The 27,976-nt window shown below is 32.3% G+C and overlaps 3 protein-coding genes across 6 annotated transcripts; all 3 read right to left on the reverse strand.

Annotated features, from left to right (window-relative positions):
• Positions 1 to 2,581: 2,581 nt before the first annotated feature.
• LOC103484412 (transcription factor GTE8) lies at positions 2,582 to 7,444 on the reverse strand. Of its 4 annotated transcripts, none has more exons than XM_051088561.1 (9): positions 7,245 to 7,444; positions 5,634 to 6,587; positions 5,400 to 5,457; positions 5,195 to 5,323; positions 5,037 to 5,117; positions 4,833 to 4,954; positions 4,686 to 4,752; positions 3,336 to 3,457; positions 2,582 to 3,241 (listed from the first exon to the last, which is right to left on the reverse strand). In XM_051088561.1, the coding sequence occupies exons 2-9, from the start codon at positions 6,429 to 6,431 to the stop codon at positions 2,999 to 3,001; spliced, it is 1,620 nt and encodes a 539-aa protein (XP_050944518.1). In that variant the 5' UTR covers positions 6,432 to 6,587; positions 7,245 to 7,444; the 3' UTR covers positions 2,582 to 2,998. The 4 variants fall into 4 exon arrangements, with proteins under 4 accessions (XP_050944518.1, XP_050944519.1, XP_008439694.1 ...); XM_051088562.1 differs by having other exon boundaries at positions 5,037 to 5,090; positions 7,245 to 7,443; XM_008441472.3 differs by having other exon boundaries at positions 5,195 to 5,329; positions 7,245 to 7,442.
• Positions 7,445 to 11,530: 4,086 nt separating this feature from the next.
• Positions 11,531 to 12,352, reverse strand: LOC103484414 (uncharacterized). Its single transcript, XM_008441474.3, has one exon. The coding sequence runs from the start codon at positions 12,266 to 12,268 to the stop codon at positions 11,807 to 11,809; it is 462 nt and encodes a 153-aa protein (XP_008439696.1). The 5' UTR covers positions 12,269 to 12,352; the 3' UTR covers positions 11,531 to 11,806.
• A 5,445-nt stretch (positions 12,353 to 17,797) lies between these two features.
• On the reverse strand, positions 17,798 to 27,677 carry LOC103484415 (subtilisin-like protease SBT5.6). Its single transcript, XM_008441475.3, has 8 exons — positions 27,509 to 27,677; positions 27,235 to 27,427; positions 26,966 to 27,127; positions 26,543 to 26,654; positions 19,710 to 20,271; positions 19,471 to 19,571; positions 18,924 to 19,284; positions 17,798 to 18,633 (listed from the first exon to the last, which is right to left on the reverse strand). Exons 1-8 carry the CDS (start codon positions 27,620 to 27,622, stop codon positions 17,857 to 17,859), a joined length of 2,382 nt encoding a protein of 793 aa, XP_008439697.2. The 5' UTR covers positions 27,623 to 27,677; the 3' UTR covers positions 17,798 to 17,856.
• Positions 27,678 to 27,976: the final 299 nt, after the last annotated feature.

Here is a 27,976-nt window from a genome sequence, read left to right on the forward strand (position 1 = left end):
TTAGGTGTAAATTAAACCCTAAACATATATTACATTTAAACTATAATATTTTATATTTAATAAAATCTAAAGGCTGCTGTTATTTTGTAAATATTTTTTGATATTGCATCATTAATAATAATTTTTTTTTTAGAAATATCAGGTTTTATATCACATATTTCAAATAAAAATTCCAAAATGTGTGTTTTTTTTATTTTTTATATAAACAGCTAAATATTTAAAGTGGTTTTCAAAGATCAGGTAATGTATGTAACAAATTAAAAAGGCAAAGGATTAAAGCAAACCACTTTTTAAAAAATAAATACAGAAATTACAGAAATAGAAGAGAGTTATTATATATAAAGATGAAATAAGATTGTGTTTTTTAAACAATTTCAAAAGCACTTCCCGAAGCTCATGAAAATGTTTATTAGTTATGAGCGTAAGGCTTAGTTTTCAAGTTAGCAATAATTGTGATTGAAGACCAATATGCAAATTTAATATAACTTTATGTAAGAAAAGACGTGTCTTAAAATATCATTGAGATCAAGTAATCATTGTATATTTTTATTTTCAAGTTCCCTTTTTGTCTACAGACTTGATTGAATGAATGGTTTGGATAAACATTGGTTGGTAGAGCTTCAAGCTAATGTTTTATGGGATGTTTTCCATATTTGAAATTAAAGATGTAAATAAATGAGGGTTTAAGACTTCATCATTTTTATAAGATAAATGTATTATGCTTCTTCTTACAAAACAATTTTGGGATATATATCTTATATTTGTTTAATATGATATTGAAATCAAACGAATTTTCGATAAAAAGAAAATTGGATTTGGATTTTACAAAAAAAATTCGAAAGTAATGTTGAAGATTCGAGAAGATGGAATCCATATTTACCTGATTGGTAAAATCGAATAAGAGAAGTGAAAAAGATGATGTGTTAGACATAAGTGGACCAAAATTTCTCTTCCACAAATTCTTTGAAGGAGTCCATTCAACATTGATGTAACATAAATATTGAATAAATGAAAAAAAAATCACATGTTTAATAACATTGGTGTATGTGTATGCGTTCTCATATCACCTTTCTACGTGGCCATCATATTATTCTAAAGAAAAGAAAGAATTGTTCTTTAAGAAAGGATATTTTTATCTACGAAGATAAATCCTTGTAAATAATCTTTATATCAAGATAACTTGATATAGATTACTTCTTTATAATCTTTAAAATTTAGTCTTTATGATTTGATAAAATCTTATAAATAGTAATGACTATTTATGAATGTTTTATCAAACCATAGAAACTGAACTCTAATTTATATGAATAAGTAAACAAAACTTATAATTTAATTATATGATAATTAAAATTTAATAATACGATAAAGAGGAGAGTTAATAAAAGTGATTTGACACATTTGTTTAGTGATATAAAAAGTACGAAAACAAAAACAAAATTTTCATCCATTACGACAGCTCCAATGATAAAATACTTTTTATGTTATCAAAAAGTCTCTACGTGAGAGTTTGCCTCATCCTTCTATCTCTTAAAATCATCTCTTCACAATAATTACTATATTGTTAGTAAAGTAAATAATTAACAGTATTTTTGAAACAGTAAGTTTGTTATTATAGTTTTTAAATTTTGACCCTGGTTTTGAAAACATGAACAAAAAAAATCGATATCGAAACTCCTTCGATTAATTTCGACACACAGTCATATCTATGTTTGTGATTCTGTGGTGGTGACCCTTGGAGTTGCCAGTTCTCTGGTGGCTGAAGATAGGAATGAGATTGAAGAGATTTTTGAGATTACATTTGATGAGACAGTGAAGCACACTTCGGAATAAAAGTATGGGGGGAAGTTGAAGGTCATGGTCAATAAAAGTAAATTCTTTAATTTTCTTTCTGCCGCCATCCTTTGAAGTAATATTTTTCCCTCTTTTTTCTAACATTTTTACTTTCACTGTCCAAGGTGTTCAATCAATCTTAAGAAGATGAAGAAATGATAAACATACGTACAACAAACACATATATATCAACGATATCGATTATACAATACAAGGAGAGACAAAGCCATGAAGTTCCGTAGAACATTTTTGCAATGTATTTATAAAACTGAATCGTCTCTAAATAAAGTTGAACATTTAAATTTGGATTAAACTTGCATGGTAGAGATTAAATAATAATAATTTGAAATGATAAGGTCGTTATACTGCATCAAATTTTAAAGACTTAACGAAAATTAAGAGACAAAAGATGTCTTCAAAAATAAAAAATAAGAATACTCCGGAAAGTTAATAGATAATATTAAAAAGTAAAGTTAATAGATGATATTCGAAAGTAATGGATAGGGAGCTGAGTAAAGTAGTGAAGGACCTGATGAAATTGACAGCAGTTGCCTTCGAGATTGAGGTGAAGAAGATGAAAGAAGAACCTTTACGAGAATGGGTTGGTGTCTGCCGGAATGAGTTACTATCCGCCAAGTCCACGCCCAGACATGGCAAAGGGGAAAACTCCTCCCTTACATACAGCTGATTTAACATCCTACCAAACCCATAAACCATAATGTTTCAATAGCACAGCATCAACCAACAATAATGTTCCAATGTTCCTTCTATTGTTATAACTGTGTTGTAATCCTTGTTTGTCTACACTCTGAATGGTAAATTATATGACTATGCATTGAATAAAAAAAGACCAAGCACAATACAACCACCACAAAGGCAGACCAAAATTAGCGTGTCCTATAAAATGTCAAATCCCATCCGACTACAAGTTGCAACTTTCATTTTTTTATTCATTTTTTTTCCTTTTTCTGTTTCCCATCCATAGAACTTTGGGCTATACATTACCTCTACCCTAAACAGCTATATAGTATCCGAAAGTCCTAAATCCTAAACCCAATCAAATATGAATACCATTTACAAATATACTGCTTTCCCACCCAGTTGGGCCAAGCAGTCTAAATACTCGGAGCTCAATAAAACAAAACAAATATGCGGAATCCCCTCTCACTCAACTTCTGGAAAAAATTTCCCCCTCTTTCCCGTTTACACTGTAGATGGTTTCTTCATCATCATCCAGGAATTCATCTTTGATAAACAAGCCAAGTCGTTCTAATGGATTTTCCAACTGGCAGTCGTCTAATGACCTCGTCACCATTGCACGGTGATGTTGGATGAATAAGAATCCTCCACAGAGCCTTTCCAGCTCCTTTAGAATCTCAAGATTTTGGTCCAGATCAACGGTTCTTTCGATCTAAAAGACAGAAGGGATTGGTAAAGGAAACTTGCTATGGCTACATAACATAGTATATACCATAATAAAAGTGGTAAAAGAGTCGATGAATAACCTTCTGAAGAGCAATGCGGGCAGCTTCTCTGTCTCTTTCTCGCTGCTGTTTCTTCTCAGCCTCTGCTTTCAATCGCAAGGCCATGTCAGCAGCCTTTATTTGTGCTTCTATACGTTCTCTCTCTGTATAATTCAGAAAAGGAAATGCATAATCACTTAGTATAGGCACTTGGAAATGCATGAGAACTTTTTGGGGTTTAAATTTATGAATTTGGTCCCCCAGTACATAATCTCTATTATTAGTTATCAAAATTTTCAACATTGAAAAGATGGAAGTAAAATGAGCTTGGGGACTCGTTTTACTTGATTTTATTTTTGTTAGGGATAAGTGCTTCTCCAATCCTATCATTTCGACTTCGTTTTTTTTTTTTTTTACAAACGGAAGTGCTTTTCATTTAGACTTGGTTTTGATTTGGTCAGTTATGGTTTTCATTTTTAAAAAAAATTAATTTAACACACCTATAATTCAGCCAAACCTTAAAAATCTCCTTATCGATGTAAAAAGATGACAATGTGACATTCTTCTTGAATTACACTGAACAATATTGTTCAACACATTCTGGTATATCAGTTGAGTTTAATAGGCATTTTTTGTACATCCGAGTTTCTAGACCATCAACTGATCTCACAAAACAGCACATCCGATTCTGCACCATTTTGGTGTCAATAAAACTCTAGGAAATTAATTTCATGGCAGGTGGCCATCATGGATTGAACCACCTACCATGAAACCATGACCTCTTATAGTTAGTTATTGAGACTATGTCTACTTTTTGACCTCTAGATCAACCCATGATTGTTCAGTTGACTATAATAGGTAAACAGAGGTAAAATATGATTTACGCCTAATTCACAATGTACAATACATTCAAACCAAATTGAAACTTTTGTAAACATAAGAACCAAATTGAAATTAAAATCAAACAATGAAGACAGAAATAGTAACTTTCGGAATTGAAGATAAATGAATAGAAACTAAGCTCAAACCATACAAATCAAATTTGTATTCAACCAACATTCCTTATGTGAATCTATTTACTTTAAAATAAAAAAGATTATTAGCATACTAGAGCAACCATAATTCAAGCCAAGCTCAAACTTCTGACCGAACTAAAAGGTGAGAGTGTGTCAGGTTCGGTAAAATTAGGAGGGGAAACCAGGAAAGGCTTTGCTTCAATTTACCCTTCAAAGAAATTTACGTGGGAGGTTGCCCATAACAGAGCATTTGACTATCAATAAAATCCATTTATCATCCAACAAGGTAGTTCTTTTATCCAATAGACTGTGTTTGCAGACAAATAAACAACAAAATAGCATTCACAGCAAAATTGCACATGAGGTTGCTGTTTACCTTCACGTTGCCTCCTTTCTAATCTCTCCTTTTCTTGTTGAATCTTCAGTTGATCAACTTTATCGCCCTACCAAGAATGAGGAAACTATTACTGTAGACCCACAATAGACTAACAGAGACAATTTTATAGTGAATTAATGAACTTACAAGATCAAGAAGTGTCTTCTGTTGTGCTTTCAAAATAGTTTCAGCAAAGCGACTTTTCAGCATTGCAGCACGAAGAGCCTTTTTTGGTGAAAGTTGTACATCAAAAACTGGGGTAGAGCACACTGCAACAAGTTAGAGGAGATGAAGTTAGTCTGATGTATTTGATAAAATAACACTACCTACCGCATTAACAGAAAAAACCACCTTCGGGAATAGAATTTGCCCCGCAAGCCAAAGATTGATCAGAGGAAGGTTCTCCTGTTGATAGTCTCTCATCAGATTGATCTAAATATTAAGAAGAAACTAGTTTTTTAGGCAATAAGTAGAATGAAATCAAGAAAGTAGTAGAAAAATCAACTAACCACCAGAGGATACAGGGTCTAAATTGGAAGAAGAAATGCAGTGACATGGCATGATGGTACCACATCCCGAACACTTATGTCTCGGTGTTTGTTTATCAAAGGAGCTAGAAGCATCGTTACTGCCAGTTTCTGTGCCTATCAGATACATGGCAAATTAGCTCCTTTACAGGGCCATAAAGCAGAATCGTAATCTGCCACTTCATACCTGTATGGAAGTTCTTCCTGGGAGGCTTGGGTGCACAAGTTGGAATAGCACGATCAACCTAAAAAATTAATCCATCATGCAAGATAAGAATGCTGCCTAATTCACCAAGGGTGTTATATAACCAGGCAAACCGAATGAGACAAATTGCATTATGCAGATTCTACTGTATTGCCAGCAATACTCCTTGAAAATAAGCGTTTGGAACCTTAAATAAAATGCATGGATATTACTTGCCTCAGCACCATTTACATTTGAAGGCACCTTATTAACATTCTCTTCAGATCCTGTTGACTTCTTATTCAATAAAGAACTGTGAGATGATGGAGTTCGGGAGATCTTCTCTCCTGGTGGTCCATTGGAAAGTTTTTCTCGCTGAAAGTTTGATTTTCCACTAACCCATTTTTCCTTTGGCAATCTCCACTTCTTCTCAAAATTTTCGAGAAGCTCCTTTGCCATCTTATGAACATCGTTACCAGGAGGATTGTAAAACATGGCATTAGAAAATGTCAGTCTAATATCAGCTGCAAATTCTTCACTTTCCTGATACAAATTTCTCTCCAGTTTGGATTTAACAGTTCCCAAATCCATAGGATCAGTGATGATTGAGAAGTAGTCAGGAATTTTCAATGCCACAGGGTCCACGGGCTGGTTAAAAACCCAACCAAATCGATGGGTCATAAGCGTTTTCAAAATTGAAGAGCATTGTTGTGTAGTACCCCGGTCCAACTTCTGCTTCTTCTCTCTTGGAGATTCTATATCGTCAGTTGCTCTGCGCTTATCAGTGATTGTGATAGAAGATTTAGACTTGCAACAGGCAGCAGTAAGGGTCTTACCATTACTGAAAGCATTCAACGAGTATTTGAATCTGCCACTGCCATCCACCTTCAACCCGTTCCTACCCATAAAAGACAATTTCTGGCCTACAAGCTTTCCAAATTCACAAGATTGTGAACCCGGATGATCTTCTACTCGTTTACCACCAAATTTAATTTTCAGCTTTTTGCTCGGTACAATGGTTTCAGTGGCAATCATTTTGACCCAAAATAATTAATTCCAAAATTCAAGACTCGAAGAGAGATAGATAATTAATTCTTCAAAATCGACCAAGGCCTTCAGAAAATTGGCATTCCTCAACCAGATAAGGAAGGATGTAAGAACTACTCATCTCGAAAATATCCTGCAGCAAGCCTGTATGGAAAATAAAATTCAGTCTTAATATAGACCCGTAACCCACTAAATGTGTTAAAAAAAAAAAAAAAAACCAACGACGTGAGATTAAGCATCTCATAATTCCACTAACATGGGACCAAACAAAACGGCCCTCGTGGTGCTATCAACAAATAATAACAAAACATGTCCTCATAAAAAAAATCGCGCTCTCGAAACATAAGCACTTGAAATTTCGTAGCGAGAACAAGAAAGAGCTTCTATTGGGAACGAAACTAGCTCAAACTACAAACATAAAGCAAAAGTCAGAATCCAAAGGACGTATCTCGGAACTACCGCCAACATGAAAGTTGAAAGATCACGAAAAGAAAATAACAAAAGATGAAAGATCAAGAAGAATTAAACAAACACAAGCAAAATTTACTGAAGTATAAGCAAACCCTAGTTTCGTGATCTCGAAATCTCGAAGCGATAAGAAACAATAAAACAGAGGAGTGAAAATCAAACGAAGAACAGAGGAGCTCCACAAATTTACTAAAATCGATCAAATTGAAAATCAATAGATAACAAGTTCGAGAAAAGAGCATAAAAGCCTAGAGAGGTAAGGAAGTTGAAGAAAACCCCAACCCGCCAACGCCGGCGGGAGAGAAGAGTTAGTAGGGAGAAAGAGGAAGTTACCAAAATGGAGAGGAGAGCAGCAGCAGCAGCAGCAGCAGGGGAAGTATGAAGATTGAAGAGACGGAGGGCCGAGGGGCAGATGAATTCGAAGAGAGGGCGAAGAGCCCCCCTCGAAGAGAACAAGCGCGCGAAGGAGGAGAAGGAAGAGGGCGATGGATGATAAGTCAGTCTAGGGTTTATGGAGGAGTTAGGTGTGTTTGGAATTCATGAATAGCTATTGGTGTTGACTATGGAGTGATTTACAGCTGTATGATTTTTACGCATTCATTCTTACCGTCTCTCTAATATTGATATTATTATTATTAATTTAGGTAATATGATATAGTTTTTTCCTTTTTCTTTCTATTCTCTTTGGTATATTCCTTTTCTTATCCTATGATTAAATTTGTCAGGTTTCATTATTATCAAAATTATGATTTAATTAATAACAAAAGTGTGACGTCCACCAACTCAAATTTGTATTCATTCTTAATTACCTTATCTTAGTACCATCCCTTAATTAATTCAGACCACTCTCACACCATCAAACTATCTCCAAAAATAAAATATCATACTATAAACCTTTTACAAACAAATATAGATATTTTTTCTACACAAAAATAAAGTTTTACCTTTTTTAACTTTTTTTTTCTTTTTCTTTTTCTTTTTGTTCTTTTTTATTTTATGTTTTTTCTTTTTTTTGTCTGTTTCTAAATATCATTTCCTTTGCTGCCCAATAGTTTATATTTTTTCTTTAATTGGATCATATATTTGTATGGCTTGTCTTTTTATATTTCCTTTGAAAAATAAACAAAAATGTTTTGAAAATAAATCGAAAAAGTACGATCGATCCAAAAGCAATACTTGAAATTGTACCTTGAATTAAGTCATTCCCCCTTTTCTCTCTAAAATACTTGAAAGTCAATATGATAATTTAATGGATGAGTTTTGAAGGTGCATCAATACACACACAGTGGTTTATATCAATTTTACTACTTTTGATTTTATCACGAAATCTAAATATTTTATCCATTTTATCGTTTATTTGACCGTAATCTAATTAAATACTTTGTCCATTTTATCAATTATTTGACAATATCTTAATTTTGTTTACAACGATAAGAACATCGTGCATTTATGAACCATTTTCAAATTGATCAAAAATAACTATTTAGACTTGAAAAGAATCAAAATATTCAAAATTTTATTTTATGGCGATGATAAGAACTATTGCTCATACAAAAGGATTGAAAATTAAGCTTTCAATGTATCTCTAACTACGTACTTCATTTAAACATTTTTCATTAAACTTTTAACATGGAGTTCTGGTAAGATTTATAGCATCCAAATTTAATTTATACGTTGTCTATACATATATATAATATTTTAAATGACTCAGAGAAATCATCCTGAAACAAGCCCAAGAGAAATAGTATGTTAATTTATTTATTAATTATAATAAGATGGAGATTGACATGGAATTACATTATATATTTATAAAAGTTATATTTTAAAATTATTGGGTCGAAGCTGTTAATATTTAGAGCCAACTAATAAATTAATTGTCCCATTTACGCACAAATTCCCTTAAATTCGTAGAGACATTCACTATATAAATACCATCATCTTGAGCAACCCAAATACAAGTTGCGTAATTGCATCTATAAGCAAGCCAATCATGTCTCTCTGGCCAAAACACATCCATCGTTACTGTTTTCTTCGACGAACTCGTTAAACCACACCAAAAACGTGTAGTAGAAAACAAGTTCTCTTTGAATTTCCATGAAAACTTCTCACTCACTCGTAACGAATGTTCGCCCAAATCGTTGTCTTTTGATTTACAATGAACGGTTAAACTCTGGCCAGGACTCAATTGGTTAAAGACCACCACCTTCCACGAGCTAAATGGGGGCATAGTTTTGGAGCCTCCCAAACATGACTCACCCATCATTGCAATTACAACCACAACATATGGAACCAGACAACAATACTTGATGAACAAAACATTCATTTTTCACTGATTGTTATAATTCATCGATTGTTTGAAAGAATTTATAGAATTTGTATGGCAAATGTGCTTTAATTTAGAAAAGCTATAAAAGGTTACAAACACAACCAAAATAGGAAGTATCATAACTGTAAGGTTATAAACTATGTATTTATAGCTTTATTTTTGTTTTAGGAAATATATGACAAAGGAATGAGCTGTTACATAGAAAAACAAAAACAAGATTATTACCAAAAAAAATTACCAACTTTTTAAAATCTTAAAAATATCATTTTCTCGTTCGGAGTGATAATTAGTTTTTAAAGAAAGTTTAATTAAACGATAATTAATTGATATAAAAACTAATAATTTTTTTTAGAAACACAATAAATGAATTTTTATAATAACAACTCTTAATTAACTCAAGATAACCAACTAATTAACTTCATAATTTATATCATATTATCTCATATAACAAATAAAAGTTATCCTACCATTGTATATATTAACATTTCATTTCTTCTCTTAAAACAAAGTTTTAATCAAAATTCAAATCAACTTGAACCAACCCAGTTCTAAAACATTCACAGCTGGTTTTGGTTAATTTGTTCATTATTTAATAATAATTATTTGAGTTTAAAGGTTTATAATTTAAATAATTAGGTTAAATTTAAACTGCATTTAAATCTAACACCTGTTGTAGTTTCAATATAAAAGTGATCTATAATTTAAATTAACATAATTAGTAATGTAAAACTTTAATTGATATAAAACTGAAAATGAAATCTATTGTTTCCTTTTCAATTATTCTGGAAATTCTTTTCACAATTTTGAAATCAAACCCCGAAGCGAAAAAAATAATAAATCGAGGAAAGAAATCCATACGGCGTCGTATAAGGGAAACATATCTCTATCTCCTTCGTATACTGAACTTGTGTAGAGTTCATACAATCGGTCGCCGTGCAACGAGCCACGTCACTGATTCAAATGTCTGCTTCTATCCCAACTGTTTCATTTACACGTGCATTAAACTGATTGGTTTATCGTACACGTGGCTTGGTTGTCAGATAACATTGTTTTTCTCAGCACTTTCCCTCTCTTTTCTTTTATTTTCTTACAATGAGATATTAAAGATAAACAACAACTCACATTCTTTTCCTTTGTTTTTCGATTGTGAATAATTTAGCAACCAAATCAACAAAATTAATTTTGTTGAACTCAAAAAAGTTTTATCTTATTTAATACATTTTGGTCAAATTATATGTTTTATTACCTTAGTTTTTGTCAGTAACAGGAAGACAATTATGTAGGTTTTAAATCAGTAACAAACATTCAAATCTTCGTAAATCTACTTTTGTTGTACTAATATGATTATGATGATTATTTAATTAATACTTTTATAAGACCCTATCATAGTTATTTATTTATTGATTTTCAAATTATTATTTTTTAATACATATATTATTGCTTTTCTCTTTTCTCTCAACGCTCTATTCTTTAATGTGAAAGAACATGAATCTAGTGATTCATACCAATAAAGAAATGTTATGTTATCTACAAATAATTGAATTCAAGTACATGTGTTGCTGTCGAATTTTGGACGAACCAATTAGTTTATAATGTTAGTATAAATAACAAGATTATCCTTTGGTTCTTATTATCCATAAATTAAAACAGCAAATTAACTGTTATTTTTTCTTTCATATTGACCTTTGCATCGTTAAAATGGGATCAAATTACTATTTATTTCTCTCTATATATTAATATATTTATATTCAGTGAGAGAGAGATGAGAATAGGATTAAAAAAAAAAAGGAAGAAAAAATAAAATATTGAGTGAAAAAGAGGAAGTAATAATGAAACATTGTTGTATGTTCTCGTGAAATCCTAGCTGGTGATGTTGGGACTGTCCAAAACCCCACTTACTATTTTTTAGTATTACATTATTGATACTTACTTACTTAATATATATATATATATATATATCTACATAAATCAGAACCTCCACCCAATCTCTAAACATGCACTCCTTCTAATTAATTTAGTCCCCTTCTTCCCGTGAAAAAGAAAATACATTTCTTAAATCATAAAAAAAAAAAAAAAAAATCATCAACTTTGTCATTTGCTTACAAAATTTACTCTTAATTAATCTTTTTAAAAAATAATTTTTTTTATCACCATACAGTCTTCTAAATTGGTTGAAATGTTTATATGCAATTTTTAGAAATATAGAGTATTTAGAAAAATGAAGGTTAAACGCATATAATTTAGCTCAAAAGAAAAACACAATCCCGATAATAAAGTAAATAATATAAACACATTAATGGAGATTTGATTGATGTTTAATTTTTTAGAAAAAGTATTTGATTGATCCATTATTTTGTATAACAAAAACAAAAGGGGAAGAAAAAGAAGGAAAAACATTAAAATAATCACAAATTTTCCCCCTCTGTTACATTTGAATCCTAATCCCAATTACCAATCTGGAAGAAAGAGGGATAATACAAAATGAAGAAAAATGGGTTTCATTTTGAATAATAAATCTAATCGTTTGTTTTTTCACAATATTGAATTGGATTTGTTTTTTTCTTTTTGGTCAGGTTTCAAGGAATCCTGTCATTCTCAGAATAGAATTTCGAACTTCACTTAAATCTCTTCCTTTAAGCGTCCTACCATTGCCGGATCGTACGGAGAACGCCATTTTTCCAGCGACGCGCCGCCCTATGATGACGTGGGGCGGTACTATATTGTTGTTGTCTTCACTGTTCCATTCCTCATCCAGCTCCTCCATATCGGAACTGTAACGGAAAACGGTTTCTGGGATTTTAACGGGGAGAGAGGCAGCGAAATCTTTGTTGTTGTTGTTGTGGTGATGGTGGTCGTTGTGGTCGCTGTCGCTGTCGTTGTCATCGTTGGTGTTGTTTCTGGGGTTCCGATGATTAGTAGTTGTGAGGAGAATTTGGGCGAAGTCGAGTGAGGGGTGGAAAAAGCGTCGGCGACGGCGGCGGCGGTGGTGGTCGGCGAATATGATGTCGGATTCGTGGAATTCTTCGGCCATAGCTTAGGGAAGATATTGGAAATGAGTAAATTTGAGAGGGAATTGAAAGAGTGGGTTTGGCGTGTGAAAGAATTGGAAAGGGAATGAGAAATGGAATGGGATTTTATAGGAATTTTGTAGGATGAGAGAAAATATAATTAAAAAAAAAAAGGGAGAATCTTTAGAAAATGGTGGAGATGGGAGAGTTTGGATGGAAATGTGTCAATGAAATAGCGTCATTGAAAAGGCAAAGATTATGACATCATGTCCTTTTATTTATTTTTTCTTCTTTCCCTAACTTTCTTTCCCTCTTGGTTATCAACCAAATGTTTGGTTGATATATAGATCAAAATCTAAATTAGAAAATATATATGAGATTGACATAGTATTGAATTAAATTAGTCTCAGTGAAGATCATTCATGAGTTCGAAGTGTTATGCAATCTTCACTCACTTTCTAGTTAGTTAATATTGGGTTTTTATATTTGCTAGGTTTTCTACCCATGCATGAAAGGAGTGTGAATATATGGTTAAATTTCATAAATCATACCTCATTTAACTTAAACTCTTGATTTGATTGGTAATTTAATATCAAGTTTGTTTGATAGGTAACTTAAACTCTTGACATACACTGAAGTTATATATTAAGATATTGAGTTCTTGCAAGATGCAACAACACCCTAGCATTGGTATTAGCACAAGTTTTGTCAAATTAATTATTACAATTATTAAAGAAGTACTTTTTACTCCAATTGCATGTCAAAACTCTTAAAATTCTAAGTGAATTAGTTGTTTAATTTGGATAATGTAATCAATACTCCACATATCTTCAAATTAACGAAGGTAGTCGATAGAACCTTAAAAGATGATAATGAAATTTTAAACGGTACGAGACTTTTCTGAGTAAAAGAAAGAAAAAAGTTAAAACGATTCAAGACAAATGTAGACAATATCATACCATCTCGTAATGTTACCGTATGGGTATATATATATATATATATATATATATATTTATTTATTTATTTATTAATTAATTAATGTGTGACATTGGGATTTTGATTTTAGGATGAGTCGGCTGCGGAAGACAGCTTGGTTGCGTAAGAATGGGGAGATTTAATTAACGTTGACTTTGGCTAATTAAAATGGCTAAACCAATCTGTTTTTAATTTATAATTTAATTTCTGTTTCCTTTAAGGGTGCATTATTATTTAATTTTTTTTTGTTAATATTTAACATCTTTGATTATTATTGTCATTCAATGTATACATCAGATAAGCTTAATCACTTTCTCTTGAGATAAAATAATAATAATAATAATCATCATCCATACACATACTCATTTTAAGTTTTCAACTTAATAGTATTTTCTTCGAAATCTCCTGATCATTCTTTAACTCCTTTGTCTATGACCAAATTATTTAATGTTGTGATTAGTGGATTACCTTCCAATTTTTTAATTCCAACGAACTAAATCTTCTTTCGTTTTCATTTAGGATTTAATTTGTAGAATAAATTCTCGTTAATGACTCACGAGAAAGTCTATCAACTAGCTGTGTAATTTCCTTGGTTATGCCTTTATTGAATATAAACTAATTAAGTGTTTTGTTTCAATTATAAAATAATGTCAAAGTCCTATTTTTAGTGGTTGCATTTGAATAAACTATAAAAAAATAAATCATTTTAAATTAATTCAAAATACTTAAAGTGACATGAAGTGATCATCAACTAAACCTAAAGTATTAAAATTTCTCATGATGATCAATATAAATAAAAACCGTCAAAGCCATTTGAAATATAAGTGTGTGTGAAGAGAAGTTGTAGCCATAAGAGAAGTTAATATAGATATGTAAAATGAGATAATATTCAAATCAAAACAAATTAATTGTAAAAAAATCAATGACGTGTGACTTGACTGACAAGTATATAAGCCAATCTTATTTTAAATTTGTAACGAGTACATTTTTTTTTTAATTGCTGTGAGAAACAATAATGTATGAAAATATAGAAAACAACATAGACTTGAATATGCAATATATAATTTAATTATAAATGACAAATTAGTGGGCGTAGAAAGTGGAATAATCAAAAGTGTATTGAAGTATATGATTATAAAATATAAGAAACAAAGAGAGAGACAATTCCAGGGTTCCAGCACGCCCTCATACTCATTGATTACGTAAATTAAAATGAAAAGCAAATAATTAACAATATAATTTTACCAAAGTCTATATTGATCCATACAGATTTTAATTTTATTTATTTGCCGATAATAAGCTGGAATTACGTGAGGAAACAGAATACTAATTATTTCCTTTTTATAAAATATAAATAATAATAATAATAATAATAATAATAATAATAATAATAATAATAATAATAATAATAATAGGAAGCAAATAAAATGAAGCCGAAGTGAAGCCGAGTGGAGCCGGAAGATTGGGAATCTCGAAAAGTGGTGACTCGTAAGCGTATTCGTAAAGGTAAGATTTAGCCGCATCCGTCGGCTCATGCGCCGCGTCGAAGATATCATAGAGTGGGCCCCAGAATATTAATATTAATGATAATTATGTTATGTTATGTTATGTTTATTAGAATATATTTTTTCTTTTTGGAGAATAAAGTTTACCGTTTCCCGCAAGTGGAAAAAAGTAGTTTTCTAATACGACAAGCCACTCATTACCCCACACGTCACCCCATACCTCGCTTAAACGATAAATCCTCCCTCCCAATCATCTTTGTCTTTTTTTTTTTATTTAAATATATTTATCTCTTTTTAATATAAATATTTTAAGAATATGTTTTGTCAATGACTATATATTAAAAAAAAAAGAAATGAAATGAAGGTAGATAGATGCCTTTTGCCTACCTAGTGAGTCTGGAGATCAGAGTTTGCTTTCTTAAGAGATAAATTTATATATTTATCTGGGAGATCTCACAATTAACCCATTCTCTCATAAATATATTCAAACAACTCTTTTATTATGTCAAATGGTTATTAGATTGACACTTAATCTCATTCTCTTCCTCTAAAGAAAATAAAGAATGAAAACTATGCCATAATATTCAACCCTAATTTTTAAATTAACAACTTTACCCTAAATCATTCAACAATTATAAATTAACACATTTATTGGATAATTTAAATGAATCATTGTATCCAATAATTTACTTAAAGATATATTTTAAATTATTATTTTGAAATTTTCCACATTTAACTATTTATTTATTTTTATAATAAAATTAATTAAGTTGAGTAACGAAACCTTTAACTTCCAAAACAAAAATGCAATATTCCGCAAACCTTATAAACGACTTTTGAAACCTACATATCTAATAAACAAATTAATATTGAAACTTTAAAAGAACATTTTATTTAAAATAAATGATAAAAGTTTATATTAATGTTGGATCTAATTAAATTAGGTTGGGTTGGGATTGATATTAACTTTAGTTTTAGTTCTATTTATTACAACTCCTAAAAATATCAAAATATATAATTTTACATGCAGAACAGATTTTAGGTATATAATTAGAAATCAATGACATGAGTAGTAGTTTATATGTACCAAACAATGTCTTTAGATTTTGAAAAAGACAATTCAAAAATGAAATACAATAATTATTTAATTAATTTTGTGGGTGTGAATATTGGTTTTGTTTGTGTCTATATGTGGAAGTTAAGTCTTATTTTTTTATTGATGATGTATAATATAATATCTATATATACCTAAGTCAGTTTTGTGCAGTTTTCTTAAAGCACATGGTCCCATGAATTGCATTATTATGTAGAGCTTTCAAACATTTTTGGGTAAACATATAATTAGGCATATATTTGTAGCATTGTACCAAATATGTTGTAGATTCAACCTGTAGTTGTATGGGCCATTTTTAAGTGAATAAGAAATCAAATTAGTTGAAGCTAATTAAAAACCATAATAAAACACACAGGTTTTTATGAAAAAGATCGATATGTTAGAGGTTTGGCTATTGTACTCTTGGACCCCATATGCTATCCACATTAATGTGGCAAAGTCAATATTGGATTTGCCATTTTCTGTTGAGGCTGCACCTAAGTTCTACATACCTCGTTTTTATTTTTTTGTTTCTTATGCATATTTAATTAATTGATGTAAATCAATTGAATTTTAGAGAATAAATTGCATTAGAGATAGCTTGATTGTTAGCAATTATTTAACAAAAGTTTACTCTATAGAAATCAACAACTGCTGTAGATATATATTAAAAACTATTTTATATTAGAGTTGGGGGCTTATTTTCCATAACTTGAAGATTAAAATTTTGATGAAATTGAAAGTTCAAGAGACAAATTAATTGACAAAACCTACTATGTTTGTGATCAAAATTAGTATGTTTGATAGATTATTATTCCCCTCTAAAACAATGGGTATATATTATTTTAATTTCTTTAGGCACTTTTTTATAACTTTTCTTTTTTGTATATACATGTTTGAAGAACAACCATAATTCAATTGTTTGTAGCTTTATTATTATTTTTGGAAAAAGTAGAGTGGGAAGGTAAGTTAGTGGTAAAAGATAAAGAGTGTTAAGTACACATACAATTTAATTCATTCAATCATAAACTCATTAATCTCTTTTTAAACTTTAGTAACCATACAATTTAATTCTTTTTTTTTTTTTTTTTTTTTTTTTTTTTTAATTTTAAGGGAAAGGTTATTATTTTGGATTAATAGTCAAAACTCAATTTCATCAATTGGTGCAAGATGTCATAAAATTCATATAAATTGGTAGAATTGAAATAGTTGGTTCCATTTTGATGATTTTAGAATCAACCAAAAACCATAGCAAACTAATATGTTTCTATGTATTAAAAAAGGATCAAAAGTCGATCTACTGTAAATAACAAAAACAATAGATTGATTTTTTAAAGTTTCCATATCTATTTATAGACACCAAATTTTAATTTAAAAAGAGTAAATATTGCCCAAAACAATAGTAGCAGTAAATATGATATATATAATATATATGAAAGCAAAGATCATCTTTTGTAGTAGTTGATAATTTTTTCGAAAACAACAAATATACGTGCATATAAATTATAATAATGATTAAAATATTAAAAGGTACATAAAGTTAATTAGAGTTCATTCCTAAGATTATGTATATGCTCTTGATTCAATTTGATTTTTGATCTCCAAATATAAATTCCAATTTTATACTAAAAAAAAAAAAACCAAACCAGTTGAATTAATTTGGTGTTTTACCATTTTATTTGTTGCATTCCTAGTGGACAATACTAAAAACCTAATTAAGGCGAACAAATACGAATTTGAAGAAAAAGCCACCATTTTCACACGAGTTTGAATCAATTTCTTATTAATTTCATCACTTGGAGACTATTAAGAAATCCTATTTCATGTATGTGTTGGTCAATTTTTGTTTTTGTAGAAAGTTGTAGTCTAGCAACAAATACAAACAACATATAAAATTGTCAATGCACGACGTGAATCTCTACCCTATATATATACTATTTGCAATTAAAAGTAGATTGGAAAAAAAAACACAGAGGATATAATAGAACATACTATAAATTTGACTAAATTGTTTATTATACATAATATGGGGAAAAAATTAAGTAGAAACTGCAATTGGGCTACGAACATAGTGAATCTCATCACTCCAAGCAAACCAACCAAAAGAGTATTCTTCCCCTTTTTTACTTCTTCTACTACTACTACTACTATTTACTTTTCTACTAATTGTAATTGTAAATTTCTTCCTCTCCCCAACTCTATTGAAATACAATATATTCGGAGAAGCACTCACCGCCACCCCCGGCGGCGCTTCGCTCTTAAAAAAGTATACACTTTTACCTCCGCCGCCCACATTAGTAACCGTCCTTTTGATCCTCACGACGTCTCTGAGTTGAGGGACAGCAATGGAAGGGTAATTCAGGTCATGGGGATGGAGAGGACGTGGAGGGCACGTGAAGGAAGGGTCAATGGAGTTCATTTTGAGGCCGCACAGGTAATGGAGGTAATCGGTGTAATTGGAGTCGTAGACGAGGCCGGGGTCGGCCGCCTTGGAGGGACGGAAGTGGCCGGAGCCGAAGGAGAAAGGGGTGGCGGGGGAGTTGTCGGGGGTGGAGTCGTCGGTGATGGGTTGGCCGGATTTATTGTTGGTGGTGGAGGTGGTCATGAGGGCGGAGCGGATGGCGGCTTGGGACCATGTAGGGTGGATGGCACGGAGGAGGGCGGCGGCGGCGGAGACGTGGGGACAAGACATGGAAGTGCCGGAGTAGAGATTGTATTGGACAATACGAGGGTCTAAGTATTTAGATAGTTTAGTTGGGGAATCTTGTTCGGACCATGCTGCTAATATGTCCACTCCCGGAGCTGTTATGTCCGGCTGCAATATCCATTAATTCAACATATCTCAGCATTTTCTTTCATTTTGTCTCTCTACATTCATCTTTAAATTGTGTGCACAAAACTAGATAATCATTCCTGATTGTCTAATACTAAACATTAAATTTATTTCGAGAAAGATACGATCACTTCGGTTGGGTATACTAGAACATTCCAACTTAGATGCGTACGTCCTTGGTACTTGGTAGCATCCCAATATACCCCAACTCCATTTCATTTAAATATTAAATAAATAAATAGAAGGATTAATAATATAGAACAAAAAAATACCTTAAGAAAATGAGGGTCGATGGGGTTTGGACCTCGACTTGAGAAGTTGGCCATGGCCGGCGCGGGCCTGGAGCCGTAGATAGTGACAGGTGGAACAATAGTTGCAGTTGGATTTGTGCGAGATTTTATATATTTGAGGATTACATTCGCATCTTCGTAAGACACGGCGGTGGCCGGAACAAAATGGGGATCGGCGTGGGGCCTTCGTCCTACGGCCGGCACGTTTCCGAGTATCATTCCGGCGCCGCCCGATCTCTGAACTTCGAGGCTGCCGGCGAATCGGCTGATTCCTTCTCCTCTAAAGCACAAAACTATTTTTCCTTTGGCTTTCTCATGTGAAAGCGAGCCTGCCACACATAGCCTGCCACAAAACACATTCCTCTCATTAATTTTGTATTACCTTTCAAACATATATAATTCTACCTATAAAGATTTGAAGTAAAAAAAAAAAAAAAAACGAATTAATCAATTTGGTAGTAAATTTAAAAAGAAAAGAGAAAAAGGATGTAAATATTAGTGAAATTAATATAGAAAATAAAATAGGTACCCAGATTGGTTTCGAGGTGCATGAGGGTTCATTATATCTCCAGCATACACTAATGGATACATCTTCTTCCTCTCCAACTTCGATGGAGCCACTGACAATCCCTGTTAATTACACCCACACCAATATTAATTCTTTTTTCTTTGTGATTCACCAAATTATTATTAAACTACTAATACACAATTAAAGGATAAGATTCGTGATTTAAGAAAAAAAGAATTAAGAACATAACTGAGGATTACCTTAATCTTCAACCCATTACCGAGAATGACCGGAGAATAAAATTCCCGATCCACAGTGCTCGCTCCAACGGTGATAATCCACGGCGCAACATTAGACAACGCCGACGGCGTAGGTCCATAATTCCCAGCGCTACAAGACACAACAATATCTTTTTTAACGGCGTGTAGAGCTCCGATAGCGATTCCGTCATCCGTGTAATTATACGGTTCCGATTTTCCAATAGACAAGCTGAGAACATCGACACCATCGGCAATGGCGTCGTCCATGGCAGCCAACATGTCGGTGTCGAAACAAACGTTTCCCAAAGCTTTCATTTGGTTGGGAATGGCCCAACAAACTTTGTAAATTGCAAGGCGGGCCCACGGGGCGCCACCGGAGGCCGTTCCCCAAGCGACGCCACCAAAGGCCGACACGTTGTATACCCTCCGGCCGCCGGCGATGGAGGCTGTGTGAGATCCATGGCCGTCCTTGTCGCAGGGTGATCGGTAGTCCGCCGTTTCATTTAAACGGCCAAAGTGATGTTCGTATCCCTTTAGGTAATATCGAGCTCCAATTATCTTCCTGAAAATTCACCATCACACAATTAAATTGTTAATAATTCAATCTTAATTATATTCATGCAGTTATTTTTGTTATGGTTAAAAAATGTTGTGACACATAAAAGTTGGTGATTTGAACATTTCATCCAACTTAAAAATGATATCGAGTGTTTCGTTATATATGACGGGTTGAAGAGGCAAAGAATCATTCGATTAAATCTAATAGGAACTTTGTAACTATTCTATTATTTTAGAGTAAAATTGAGAGGGAAGACAAAAGATGAGAAGGGTAACCTATCATTGGCTTTTGTCCCCCTATCCCTAAATGGTCAATCTGGCAAGATGTGTTATATTAAAAATGTTAGACCCTAATTTAATTTGCAACAAATTTTACATCTGTATACTGAGATATATCAGTATGAACACTCAACCTGTATATAAAAAAAGAGTCTTTTAACTCAAAAATTTATCTACACAAGTTCAATTTTACTTGAAAGAGCAATATTTTATCGAATCTTAAAAGGGAAAAACGACAAAAAAGAAAAACATGATAAGTATAATTATGAAAATTAAGAAAAAATTGTTGAAGTTAAATTAATCTAAACTTAATACATGAATTTGCATTATTAAATATGCATGAATATGTGAGATACATGGAATAGTTAATAATCACTAAATACATTGATATATGAATAGTCACATGTATTGATATTTATTGTTAATATACTTTTCTACTAGTATAAATATGTGTAAGGTTTCTCATTTGTAAATAAGAAAGAAAGTAAGAAATTCAAGTTTAAGAAATATTATTCAAGTTCTTTCTTCTCAATTGTGTGAATAAGAGAACAATCTTCTTCTCTTGTTTCTTGATTTGTATTGTAAGGGTCTATTACGTTTCCAACAAGTGGTATCAGAGCTCCGGTTAGATATGGCTTCGAATGGTAACATGTTGCAACCCCAACTTCCAAGGTTCAGCGGAAAGAATTTTAATCAATGGAGTATTCAAATGAAAGTGTTATATGGCTCTCAAGAATTGTGGGATATTGTTGAAAGAGGATACACTGAAGTTGAGAATCAGAGTGAGCTCACAAATCAACAACTTGTTGAGTTAAGAGAAAATCGTAAGAAAGACAAAAAGGCTTTATTCTTCATTTATCAAGCTGTTGATGAATTTATTTTCGAGAGAATTTCAACAGCTACTTCTGCAAAGGCGGCTTGGGATATTCTAAGATCTACCTATCAAGGAGAAGATAAGGTAAAGATGATAAGGTTACAAGCTCTCAGATCCGAATTTGATTGCATTAAAATGAAAGAAACTGAAACTATTGAAGAATTTTTCAATCGTATTCTTGTAATTGTCAATAGTTTAAGATCAAATGGTGAAGAAGTAGGCGATCAAAGAGTTGTTGAAAAGATTCTTAGAAGTATGCCAAGAAAATTTGAGCATATCGTCGTTGCAATTGAAGAATCGAAAGACTTATCTACGTTGTCTATAAATAGCTTGATGGGTTCTCTTCAATCCCATGAGCTAAGATTAAAACAATTTGATGATAACCCCGAGGAAGCTTTTCAAATGCAAACTTCATTTAGAGGCGGTTCACGTGGAAGACGTGGTGGTCATGGAAGACGAGAAGGTGGAAGAAACTATGATAATAGAAGCGGTGCAAATTCTGAAAATTCACAAGAAAGCTCTTCTTTATCTCGAGGAAGAGGAAGCGGAAGAGGAAGAGGCTTTGGCAGAAACCAAGGAGGTGGTCGTGGTAATTTCTCTCAAATTCAATGCTTTAATTGCGGAAAGTATGGTCATTTTCAAGCAAATTGTTGGGCACTAAAAAATGGAGTTGGAAATACCACCATGAATATGCATAAAGAACAAAAGAAAATTGATGAAGGCATTCTATTCCTCGCATGTAGTGTTCAAGACAATGTTGTAGAGCCTACATGGTATCTTGATAGTGGTTGTAGCAACCACATGACAGGAAATAGAAGTATATTTGTTACTTTGGATGAATCTTTCCAAAGTGAAGTGAAGACTGGTGATAATACCAGACTACAAGTCAAAGGCCAAGGTGATATTCTTGTGAAGACAAAGAAAGGGACAAAACGAGTTACAAATGTGTTCTATGTTCCAGGTCTAAAGCATAATCTTTTGAGTATTGGCCAACTGCTTCAACGAGGTTTAAAAGTTTCATTTGAAGGTGACATATGTGCAATCAAAGATCAGGCCGGTGTTCTTATTGCCAAGGTAAAAATGACTGCTAATAAGATGTTTCCTCTTAACTTTACATATGGTCAAATATCTTGCTTCAGCAGCATATTGAAGGATCCATCCTGGCTTTGGCATTTTAGATATGGTCACTTAAACTTCAAATCACTATCTTATTTGTGCAAAAATCATATGGTGAGAGGTATACAAAATATCAACCATGAGACAAATATTTGTGAAGTGTGTATTCTTGCAAAACATCATCGAGATTCATTTCCAACTGGGAAAGCTTGGAGAGCCTCTAAACCTCTCGAGTTGATTCATACAGATTTGTGTGGTCCTATGCGAACAACAACAAATGGAGGTAATCGATATTTCATAACCTTCATCGATGATTTCAGTAGAAAGTTGTGGATTTATTTTTTGAAAGAAAAGAGTGAAGCACTTGTATGTTTTAAATCCTTCAAAGCTTTTACTGAAAATCAAAGTGGTTACAAGATAAAAACTTTGAGATCTGACCGTGGTGGAGAATATATAGCTTTTGGTAATTTTTTCAAGGAGCAAGGAATTCATCATCAAATGACAGCTCGAATGACTCCACAGCAAAATGGAGTTGCAGAGAGAAAAAATAGAACAATCATGGAAATGGCGAGAAGTATGCTAAAAGCAAAAAATCTGCCAAACGAATTTTGGGGAGATGCTGTTGCATGTACTGTTTACATTCTAAATCGAGCTCCAACAAAGAGTGTTCCAGGTATGACTCCTTATGAAGCATGGTGTGGTGAGAAACCATCTGTTAGTCATTTGAGAGTGTTTGGGAGTATAGCTTATTCTCATATTCCAAATCAGCTAAGAGGCAAGCTTGATGATAAATCTGAAAAATGCATTATGGTAGGTTATAGTGAAAATTCTAAAGCTTATCGATTGTATAATCCTGTGTCAAGAAAAATTATTATCAGCAGAGATGTGATTTTCAGTGAAGATGAATCATGGAACTGGAATGACGACGTTGATGAAGCTAAAAGTCCATTTCATGTTAATATTGATGAAAATGAAGTTGCTCAAGAATTAGAGCAAGCAGAAATTCAAGCGATGGAGTCATCTTCGTCCTCAACGTCATCTTCCACAAGTAATGATGAAATCTCACCAAGGAGAATGAGGAGTATTCAAGAAATTTATAATACCACTAACAGGATTAATGATGATCATTTTGCTAATTTTGCATTATTTGCTGGTGTTGATCCTGTAACTTTTGATGAAGCCATCCAAGATGAGAAATGGAAGATTGCAATGGATCAAGAGATTGATGCGATAAGAAGAAATGAAACATGGGAGTTGATGGAGCTTCCGACAAACAAACAAGCTCTTGGAGTAAAATGGGTGTACAGAACAAAGTTGAAGTCAGATGGTAATGTTGAAAAATACAAGGCAAGACTTGTTGTAAAAGGCTACAAGCAGGAATATGGTGTGGATTATGAAGAAATATTTGCCCCTGTGACAAGAATTGAGACCATTCGATTGATTTTGTCATTAGCTGCTCAAAATGGATGGAAAGTTTATCAAATGGATGTAAAATCCGCTTTTTTGAATGGACACTTGAAGGAAGAGATATTTATTGCACAACCTTTGGGCTATGTGCAAAGGGGAGAAGAAGAAAAAGTGTACAAGTTGAAAAAAGCTTTGTATGGATTGAAGCAAGCTCCGCGAGCTTGGTACAGTCGTATTGACAGTTTTTTTCTAAAGACAGGATTTCGAAGGTGTCCATATGAGCATGCACTCTACGTCAAAGAAGACAAGTATGGCAAATTTCTCATCGTTTCTCTTTACGTTGATGATTTACTTTTTACTGGAAATGATAAATTTTTGTGTGATGATTTTAAGAATTCCATGAAAAATGAATTCGAGATGAGTGATATGGGTCTCATCCATTACTTTCTCGGAATTGAAGTTAATCAAAATGAAGGAGAAATTGTCATTTCACAGCAAAAGTATGCTCATGATTTACTAAAAAAATTTCGGATGGAAAATGCTTCACCTTGCAACACTCCCATGGATGCAAATTTGAAATTGTGCAAGGATGATATTGGAGAAGCAGTCGATCCAAGTTTATATCGAAGCTTAGTTGGAAGCTTAATGTATTTGACAGCAACAATACCTGATATTTTATTTGCCGTAAGTATGTTAAGCAGATTTATGACAAACCCGAAAAGAAGTCATTGGGAAGCAGGAAAAAGAGTTCTTCGTTATATTCTTGGCACCATTAATTTTGGAATTTATTACAAGAAAGTTTCAGAATCAGTGATGTTTGGTTTTTGTGATAGTGACTGGGGTGGTAATGTGGATGATCATAAAAGTACATCTGGTTATGTTTTTAGTATGGGTTCAGGTGTTTTTTCATGGACTTCAAAGAAACAATCTGTTGTTGCCCTTTCTACAACCGAAGCAGAATATATCTCGTTAGCTGCAGCTGGATGTCAAGCTTTATGGCTTCGGTGGATGTTAAAAGAATTGAAGTGTATTCAAAAATGTGAAACTGTTTTATTTTGTGATAATGGATCTGCCATAGCATTATCAAAGAATCCAGTTTTCCATGGAAGAAGCAAGCATATTAGAATCAAATATCATTTTATCAGAGACTTGGTTAAAGATGGAGAAGTGATAGTAAAATATTGCAAGACTCAAGATCAAGTGGCTGATATTTTTACAAAGGCGCTCAAGTTTGACTTATTTGTTAAATTCAGAGGAAAACTTGGAGTTGCTCAAGTTTAGATTAAGGGAGGATGTTGAAGTTAAATTAATCTAAACTTAATACATGAATTTGCATTATTAAATATGCATGAATATGTGAGATACATGGAATAGTTAATAATCACTAAATACATTGATATATGAATAGTCACATGTATTGATATTTATTGTTAATATACTTTTCTACTAGTATAAATATGTGTAAGGTTTCTCATTTGTAAATAAGAAAGAAAGTAAGAAATTCAAGTTTAAGAAATATTATTCAAGTTCTTTCTTCTCAATTGTGTGAATAAGAGAACAATCTTCTTCTCTTGTTTCTTGATTTGTATTGTAAGGGTCTATTACGTTTCCAACAAAAATTACTGCATCGTGCGTTCGTTTGTTTGGCCATGACATGCATTGAATTATTACTTTCTAGACCATCTCTATTGTTTTTATTTTGATGATCACATCAAAGAATTTAAATATCAAATGGGAAATCTTAAAAAGTGTGTTGGAAAGGAGGAAAAGAAAGTGGCAGTCAATTCCAATATAGTAGGAAAAAGTTAGTGGGAGAGAAGAGAGAGAGAGATTCAGAAGATGCATGGCCATGGGTTTGATGAGATTTCCAAAATGATGTGAGAAAGGAAGGAAAGAGAAAGAGAGAGAAAAAACACACTAAAATTTGTTTGATATTGAGAGTGACTGAAGGTAAAGGGCAATATAACTGATCATAGAACACACACACACAAAATTAACCACAAAATTTTGATAAAAAGTTGGGATAATAATCCAATACTCTTGTAGCAGCTGCTGCAGGCTGGCTACCAACAGCCTTCGGTGGTGGCAACCAATTGGCTGCTGGGGCCTGCAAGTGTGTGTACGTAATGCCAAGCAAGTGGTGTGGTGAAGTTTATTTCATCCTCCATATGTGTTTTTCATTTCGGATTGCTGTTTAACATTAACTGATAATATATATATTCAATACAAAGCCTAACTGAAGTTTAACATCTATATCCTCCCTTTCTGTTTTATTTTCTATTTAGCAATCATTTAGATTTCCTTCAGGTTATTAGTTGTTTTGTTTTTAAATATTAAACTCACAAGATGTACTTCTTCTGACTCTAAATTTCATGTAGGTTGTTTTTGTCATTATTTAAAAGAATTAAAAAACTTTAAAAGAGAAAAACGTAAAATTAAATTAACCACAAAGACTCTAAGAATTTCAGGAACTTAAAAGGTCCTTTTGTTATCACTTTTATTTATTTATGAACATTTTAAAAAACTAAGTTAAAATCTTAAAACTAATTAGAAAGAAAAGTGGTATTTAATTTAGAAATAGGGTAAGAGAGAAATGAACCTATTACAATGAGCAGATTGGAAAGCAGGTCCTGTTTGGCAGATTCCCTTCCATGATTTTGGAAGGGGTCCCATCCCTTTATCACTGAAGCTTTTGGAATTTGGCCACACACCTCATATAATCAAATCAAATATCAAGAGAGAAACAAATATTCAAAATCCAACCTCACCATATATGTATATATATCTCTCTCTTCACATGCACTTCAATTCAATTCAATAATGATAATAATATATATATATATATATATATATATATATAGGTATGTATGTATGTATGTATGACTGTCTAATTTACAAAAACATTCTAGAAAAAGGGAAAATCACATGTGAAATAGTGAATGATAATTTGAATTATAATTATAATTAATTAGGATAAAGGAAATAAATAGAAAGAAAGAAAAAAAAAAAGGAATTTACTTACCACTGTCAAGCATTCCGATGACAACATCTTTTCCATAGTTAGCTCTAGAAACCAAGTCATTAATGGTGGGTTTGTCTTCTTCAACCCCTGAAAACTCCCATGACCTTGTTGTCTCCATCCTATACTTTTTACTCTCTATCACACTCACCACTTCATCCAATTCTGCGTAATTAATTAAATTCAAACTTAATTAATTACATATTATTATTATTATTATTATTATTATTATTATTATTATTATTATTTTAAAAAAGAAATAAAAGAAAAACCTGAAAGTTTGGAGGCTTGTTGAGGAGTAAGAATTGCAGCAAAGGCATTGATGGAATGTTTGTAATTGTAAAGAAGACATGATTTTGCATCTTCTTCACTCTCTTTTACATACATCAAATATGAATGGTGTCTTTCTTTTATCTCTTCTACACTCTTTTCTCCATGGTGCTCCCCAAAGTAAACAATGTAAGCCTATAATTAATACATATTAATTAATTATATAGATATTATTAATATAGTTAGAGAGAGAGAGAGAGAAATAAGAAATTGGACCTTTTTTTGATTGTTGGAAGAAGAGGCTGCTTGTTGAATGAAAGGGCCGATAAGGAGAAGGAGGAGGAGGAGGAGGAGGACATGGCAATGGCATAAGAAACTTGATTTCTCCATTTCTGAATTTTGAAACTGTTTTTCTTCTTAGTTTTGTTGTTGAATATGGGGATTTTATATATGCCAACAAAAAATAAACAAACAAATAAATAATAATATTCTTTTTTGTTTCTGTAGTAGAAAGACGATAGGGACGGGATGGTTTGTGATTGTTTCAATCACTTGGTAAACGCTACATTCATAATTCTCTCTTTTAAAAACCTCACCATCAATCTTACCTCAAAACTCTCTAATGCAATTTCCCCTTTTTAATTTTCTTTTTCCACTTCTCAACCATTGGATCTCATATCTTTTTTCCCTTTAAAGTATATTACAATGTGAAATTCTTGAAAGTTGTGGAAACTTTGAGTGATC

Source organism: Cucumis melo, chromosome 8 (assembly GCF_025177605.1).
Source record: "Cucumis melo cultivar AY chromosome 8, USDA_Cmelo_AY_1.0, whole genome shotgun sequence".
In the NCBI taxonomy this organism is placed as follows: Eukaryota; Viridiplantae; Streptophyta; class Magnoliopsida; order Cucurbitales; family Cucurbitaceae; genus Cucumis; species Cucumis melo.